This window comes from Frankliniella occidentalis, unplaced genomic scaffold (assembly GCF_000697945.3).
Source record: "Frankliniella occidentalis isolate FOCC.00 unplaced genomic scaffold, Focc_3.1 Scaffold1, whole genome shotgun sequence".
NCBI lineage: Eukaryota > Metazoa > Arthropoda > Insecta > Thysanoptera > Thripidae > Frankliniella > Frankliniella occidentalis.
Window position 1 is genome coordinate 2,145,884 of NW_026267131.1, and position 6,589 is coordinate 2,152,472.

Sequence of the window (6,589 nt, forward strand, 5' to 3'; positions counted from 1 at the left end):
CCCAAACACCCTGCCCTCCCTCTCCAGGAGTCGCTGTCTGTCTCAGCCAGCCCTCGTGCACTGCTTCGCCATTTCGCGGAATGGTCTCGCGATCTGGCGAAGCGGTAGGATTGGCCACACAGGGAGAGGGAGGAGGAAGGAGAAGTCGGGTGTGAGGACGGGAACAAGAGTAAAGGGGGGGGGGGGAGGGAGAGAGTTGTCCTCATCCATCAAGTGCGACAACGCAGCGACGGTCTCTTGCTTTGAGGTGGACCCGGATATAAGATCTTGTTGTATTTCGCTCGGGCCGCGCCGGGGCCAACTCTCCGATATCTCGTTTCGCGAAACAGGGCGGCTTGTGCGGAGGGGAGGGGGCACGGTGGAGAGAGATATCTCCACCGTGGGAGGGGGTAAGGGAGTTCCCCGCCGTCGCTCCGGTTTTCACTCGCGGCGTGGCGGGGCGTGGCGTGGTCTGGCGGGCCGATCTATGTGCTTCGATTGTGCGTTTGGCCGATTGGACTGCAAGGGCGGCGCGCGCCTGGCGTGCGTGGAGGCGGCGGGGAGGAAGCGTGCCTGATTCGTCACTAACTCTGCTTTCCCTGTGGCCAGGGGTGGGGTTGTGTTCGAAAAATCGATCTCGCAAGCAGATGATTGGATGCCGCATTCGTACACTTGGATCTCCTGTGCAGCCAAATAGAGACATTTCTTCAAAATTGTAGAGTTTTCATTCAAATTGTAGTTTACTGTCCAAATGTAATCACTGAAACAGATTTATGCACTGGGTAAGAGGGACCTTTTGGTTGAGGAAAGCAGTAGGGTAAACCCAAGCAGCTTAAAACAGGGCTCGTTTGGTTTCATCCGATCGTTTTCAACGGCGAGCACACAGGACAGTCATGCCTCGAGCAATGATGAAAATGGCTGATGATTTGCCTGGACGACGAGCAATGAGGTGCTGTGCACGATTCCCCAGCTTGACAGACTTCTATGTGTTGTAGCACGCCTCGCATGACATCACAATGTGGCAATTCACACTGAAGCAACAAGACAAATCATGTTAAATGAATAAATGAACATGATAAGAAATTAACCACATGGTTGTCGTAACTTACAGGCTGTCCTTGTCGCCTGCATTTGTGAGCGTGGAGCAGAAGAACCAGCTGTTGCTGGATCAGTTTGCGTTTCTCAGGATCGGCTGCTGGAGGTGTTGGGTTCTGCAGCACCGGCATGTCTAACAAAAATAATGTCAAACAAGCGAATAAAGCTGCGATTATGAAAAGGTGGTTACGCTAAACGCTGTCCCAGGCAAAGCCGAACCAGAGGACCAGAACTTCGTCCAAACGAGAATTGTTGAACGCTGGCTTTAAAACATAACGAGAGCCGGTCAAAACTGGTTGCAGTTGAGGGAGAGGGGGGGGGGGGCGAGTGGTAGTACTAGGTACCCCGTGTTTCAGAGCACGCGCCGATGCGGGTGGGTTTGCCGTCTCACAGAGGCCACAGGCTCCGTAATGTGTTTACAAATACACATTTGTTTACAGTGGGGGGGGGGGATAACTCACTGAAGACACTGATGCAGTGCAGAGTAGTGTCAGTGGTTGAGAACAACGCGTCCAAGGAAGGGATATGCCTGTCGCTGACTAAAGTTTGTCACCAACTGGCGGTATAGAAGTCAAGCTCCCATATCTAGAGAGACTGTACGACCAGCTGAGCGGCTGGCGGCATATTTCCTTATCCTTATCTGCAATACACCCACAAAATAGTGGCGATGAAAGTTGCACCCACAAAATCGTTTCCTTGAAAAAACACACCGAAATGTTGATCTTGTTCTCAAGAAATTTCTGTGGTTTTACGACAAAAAATGCTTGATTTAAAGAATTTTCTTCAAAAGCACCCTTTTCTTCAAATAAATATTTTTTCTTTTGTTTTATTTTAGGTCCATTTCGTTGATTCAAGTCGAAGGAAATTCCCTAGTTTCAAGGAAACGATTTTCTGTGTGTCGTATGGCCTGTTGATTGGCAATGACCAAGCTATCGCCAACAACAACAGTATGACTTTTAACCCGAGGTTATCGCCAAGTTCATCGTTAAATGAAAACCAGTGCGCTTTCCGCGGGGAGACCTCAGAACATGAGTTTTCCTCAAATTAGGGGCGCTCTCCTCTTTTCCTGTTGAGTTCAGAAGATTCGGCAGATTGGAACATGTTTTATCGTCTGACAGGAAAATTGTTGTAGATTACCCCGTGCTGCCGCTCGTCTGGGGCTGCCCGGTACTGACATCACCAACGCAGTATATATATACGTACTACTGCCGATAAGCTTCAGTTCGCGACAGGCAGCTTTCTCGGACGCGAATGACAGAAGAGTCTGGAGGAAGTCCGTTAGTGAGTGCCGTCACCCTGGTAAAACAATTGACACAGCACACCCATTAACTATGTACTTATTCCACACAAGTGAGAGTCGTCTTGAAAGCCCACACCTACAAGTGTGTACTTACCATAGGTAAGGCACACACATTTTTAAGTACACACTTGTAGGTTTGTGACAAGCACACAGTAAATTGCTTACGGACAACAGGTTCGTACTGTAACCAAAACATTCGTAGCTTACGAAGGATTTTGAAGCGTTGCATTACGACCAAATTCTTCGTAAGCTTACGAACAAATAGTTCGTAATGCAAACCGATGGTTCGTAAGGACCTTCCTAGCCTCACAAACAATTGCTTTACAATACAAAGAATGAAAATTGTTCGTAACGTTGCAAAGAATTTAGTTCATGAAAGTTTTACAGTGCACTCTGTTGTTTTACGTTGGTAGTAGTAATGTTCACTAATAATCAATGCTCACTTGTCAGACTCTTCCTTTGTGTAAAGTAGTAAGTAAACTGTTGGGTTTGCAGTGTATGTACTGCATGTGTAAAACGACAATGCCACAGCCAATGCACTTTCAGTTCCTTAAGAAGCATCTCGCAACTATTCTATTCCTTAAAAAACGAAAACTTTCTACAGAGTAATCGTACCTTTCGTCGATTGTTTGACATTAGCCTACTTTCTTAGATATGCAGCTGCAGCAGGACCCAACACCTCCAGCAGCCGATCCCGAGAAACACAAACTGATTCAGCAACACCTGCTCCTTCTGATCCACACCCTCAAATGTCGGACTCGAGAACAGCCCGTACGTTATGACAACTATGTACTTAACGAGGTACTTAACTTCTACTCGGGTTCTTCATTTAACGCGATTTGTCTACTGTTGTTGCTTCAGTGTAAACTGCCACATTGTAATGTGATGCAAGGCGTGCTGCAACACGTGGAGGTCTGTCGGGCTGGGAGACAGTGCACGGTACCTCACTGCTCGTCGTCCACGCTTCTCATCAGACACTGGGAACATTGTTCGAGACATGACTGTCATGTGTGCTTGCCCTTAAAGGCAGAAACGGTGTTCATTATAGTCTGCTAAAACCAAGCGACCTTCTGTTTTAAGCAGACTGGGTTTACCCTACAGCTTTAGAAACCGAGAAAGTTGTTGTCACCGAATGCTTATTGTCAGTGTGAAAAGTAGTCGTGTAGGTTTACAGGAAAATTTTCTATGATGTGTCGAAAAAATTACAATTTGGAATTGCAAATTTACAAGCACTTTGTATCGACTTGGAATTGGTTGGAAAACAAGAATGGCCTGTCGCAAACTTACAACACAATTTGAAAATAAAAATGGCACAAATTTTGTGAATTTACTAGGATATTTTCAACGATGTCCTCTTCAGTGATTGCACTTATACAGTAAACTAAAGTGTCAATGAAAACAGTAAAAAAAGTCTTTATTTTGCACATCCTCTTCGTACCCCTTTGCGTTAGCCGCTCGGGAACGCACAGAAACGCACTTTGTGCATTCTCCGCACTGTTAATATCCTACGAAGCAACGCTTCGCAATTGCAAGGAAAAATGCTTCGTAGTTAAAGGATCAAAATCCTTAGCAATTGCGAAGCGTTGTTTCGTAGGATTTTAACAGTGCACATGTGCACCTTGCCATAGTGCCGATATCAGTAATATCGCACGAACAATTTCTAGCTGGGCATCCGCTTGTGTCCCGCCTCTGAGTAACAGGCAGTCTACAGGAAACATTGACAGCTCAAGTAACATTCAGAAAAGCGTGTTTTATTTTTTGTTCTACAGTCGTCACCTTCCGGTTCGCTTCGGTTAATAATAAAACAACAAAACATTTCTCTCTTTTAACGCACATAGTATTTTTCCAAACAGTCGTTTCTCAAAGCAATTAGAAAATAGGCATTTACATTTTAAAATGGACACATCAAATCTAGTTTTTATCTGTTATTTTAGTACAATCGGCGGCATGCGTTTAAATTATACAGATTGTAGGACGTATGAGGATTTTGCCGAAAATCTCTGAAACTGAAGAGAAATAGAGACTACCAACATTCCGGCCGACCCGGCGCGCGCCCACCCAAAGTCGAAGACTACGGGCGACAGAAGCAACCCTGTGCCAATAGGAAAATACCACAACTCCTTCGACCAACAACTTTACGTTTCCCATTACTTCCAAACAACTCTCACGCGCGCACACATGTGTGCACACAAACACACACACAAACACACACTCCCCCCTCCCAACATCGAAAGGGAGGAGACAACAAATGTATACATTTTTACAATAATCCTTATTTACATCACATCAGCATTCGACAAAAAAGGCGTAGGCAGCGGATGGGGACGGGGGCAAAGGAAATCGGCAAAGTCTTTGATTTGATCATCCCTTTGCCACCACCTGGGGGTCCCCCAGAGGGGTCCCCGGCCAGGGGACCGCGAGGCCAACACTCTTACCCGCGGCGGGGCTTACCCGGAGCTTACCCCCCGCCGAGGGCTTACGCTTACCCCCGCGGGGGCTATCTCGGAGAGCCTTTTAGTAGGCCCCCTGAGCGCCCCGGCCTGGGATTCCAACTGTCAATATCACTATATTCACGACTTTGGCTCATGTATGCCCGCCCCTTCCCCCCTCCTTCCCCACATACACACTCCGCTGCCCGGAACCTCTTTCTCCCCTCTCGGAGCGAGCGAGGGAACAATTGGTTTCTAGAGTCAATAATTTTGAGCCAATAGGATGAGCCGATACACATTCACTGGTCTTGTTGACGGTGCCGCTGCCGCTACCTCGTCCTGTGTGCCGCCGAGCAGGCGGGCCGCGGCCCGAGCAGGGGCGCGACCAGCGCGACCAACGCCAGCAGCGTCACGGCGCTGCGACTGCTCGCCGGCCCTGGGCAACATACACAAGAGCGCATTAGCGACCGAACCTATTTAGGAAAAAATCGAAAAAAATCATCATCTGCTTGAAACTTTTGAGTCTGCAACTGCAAAGTTGAACACATGCAAGTGTTCAACTCCGTCCGTCCTAGTACACTTTTGCTAGCGTTCAACTTTCGGTGGTCTTGCACTTCTCAGTGTTCGACTCATCTGTTCAACACTTTCTTAGACAAGTCGCTCACTGAGTGGGTGGGGAGTGATTAAAAGAGGAGTTACACACTTAGAAGCTTACAAGTGTACAGCTACCGAGTGGCAAGTGTCCGACTAGAAAGTTGAACACTTACAAGTGTTGAGCATTTTCACACTTGGATTATTAGTACATCGCACACTAAAACAGGGAGGCAAATGGCAAATCTGGCCACGTTGGATTTATGATGATTATTTTTTCTATCAAGCTAGTTCTTTCCCTTTTCTTGGCTGTTCGCTGTCTAGGAGGGAACCCCTTTCCTCACTTTCGCAATGGCGACGACGCCGACAGCCGGTTTGCAATCTGAGATGAAAAGTAAACAATACAGCAGCCTGCCTCCCCTTCCTCGGGGCAGCCCGGCCCTCTCTCCCGCGGCTGATCCCCAGGCCGCCGCCGCCGTGCCGGTGGCCGCCGGTGGCTCACCAGGAGGATTACCCTCTCGTCGCGATGCTCCCGGAACCATCACATCAAAGCGTTCGCTACGAATCCTCAAACGCCACCCCCACCCCCCTCTTACACACACTTTATCTCTGGCGCGCTCTCCCGGCTTCATCAGCAATATCAGCAATCGCACATTTGACAAGGCCCGCCGCCCGGGGGTCCCTACGCCACGCCGCGGGCAGTCTGTTGGGCTGCCTACCCGCGCGGGGTATAGCGTGTGGCCGCGGGACGCGCTGCAAATTTAACTGTAGAACAACATGACAGTTACAATTCCAAAACTAAGAGTTTCGCAGTTGAAACTGTGATCTTGTTATACAGTCCTCTTGCGTGGTAGCTCATTGCAAAAATTATAATCGGTAAGTACCACTAAATTTACTTGCCAGATGTAAACAGGGGGAATAAATAATCACTTTTTTTGCATGATACTTCGCATAATACAGTGACCGGGAACCTAACCGCACCTTTGCCTTCTGATCCCGTTCTCGCTCTCTCCGCACTGAATCGCCCCCCCCCCCCTTTCCGACCGCCATCGTCTCTTTGAAAGTGAGACGAAAGCGACATCAGCGTCGACTCATCGCCACACTCTAAACGATGGGGAGAGGAAAAAGTTCCGACCAGAAACGGATCGTGAAAGCAGATGATACCTTGTGAAGAATTATTCTATTCCAGTCTATT

At 48.1% G+C, this 6,589-nt stretch overlaps 3 protein-coding genes across 7 annotated transcripts in view; 1 reads left to right on the plus strand and 2 right to left on the minus strand.

Moving 5' to 3' along the window:
- Positions 1-692: 692 nt before the first annotated feature.
- On the minus strand, positions 693-1,696 carry LOC113202667 (histone lysine acetyltransferase CREBBP-like). Its single transcript, XM_026417015.2, has 3 exons — positions 1,536-1,696; positions 1,089-1,207; positions 693-1,010 (listed from the first exon to the last, which is right to left on the minus strand). The coding sequence occupies exons 2-3, from the start codon at positions 1,203-1,205 to the stop codon at positions 834-836; spliced, it is 294 nt and encodes a 97-aa protein (XP_026272800.1). The 5' UTR covers positions 1,206-1,207; positions 1,536-1,696; the 3' UTR covers positions 693-833.
- A 524-nt stretch (positions 1,697-2,220) lies between these two features.
- LOC113202666 (histone lysine acetyltransferase CREBBP-like) lies at positions 2,221-3,784 on the plus strand. 4 transcript variants are annotated; one of them, XR_008011267.1, is made up of 3 exons: positions 2,221-2,355; positions 3,027-3,145; positions 3,236-3,784. XR_008011267.1 is itself a non-coding variant. In XM_052268613.1 (3 exons), the coding sequence occupies exons 1-3, from the start codon at positions 2,406-2,408 to the stop codon at positions 3,238-3,240; spliced, it is 192 nt and encodes a 63-aa protein (XP_052124573.1). In that variant the 5' UTR covers positions 2,310-2,405; the 3' UTR covers positions 3,241-3,784. The 4 variants fall into 4 exon arrangements, 2 of the variants coding, with proteins under 2 accessions (XP_052124573.1, XP_052124533.1); XR_008011269.1 differs by having other exon boundaries at positions 2,287-2,373; XM_052268613.1 differs by having other exon boundaries at positions 2,310-2,473.
- A 320-nt stretch (positions 3,785-4,104) lies between these two features.
- The window catches only part of LOC113202665 (uncharacterized), a 140,705-nt gene continuing 138,220 nt past the window's right edge, over positions 4,105-6,589 (minus strand). For both annotated transcript variants that reach the window (XM_052268410.1, XM_052268443.1), the window contains exon 6: positions 4,105-5,239. In XM_052268410.1, coding sequence (XP_052124370.1) covers positions 5,133-5,239 — 107 coding nt within the window. In that variant the 3' untranslated portion in view covers positions 4,105-5,132. The remainder of the gene's footprint in view (positions 5,240-6,589) is intronic.

Coding starts and splice junctions, on each gene's coding strand:
- LOC113202666 (XM_052268573.1), top strand. Junction 3,146..3,235: donor GTCGGACTCGAGAACAGCCC/GTACGTTATGAC, acceptor TTGTTGCTTCAG/TGTAAACTGCCACATTGTAA.
- LOC113202667 (XM_026417015.2), bottom strand. CDS start 1,205: ATGCCGGTGCTGCAGAACCCAACACCTCCAGCAGCCGATCCTGAGAAA. Junction 1,011..1,088: donor GCAGGCGACAAGGACAGCCT/GTAAGTTACGAC, acceptor TTGTTGCTTCAG/TGTGAATTGCCACATTGTGA.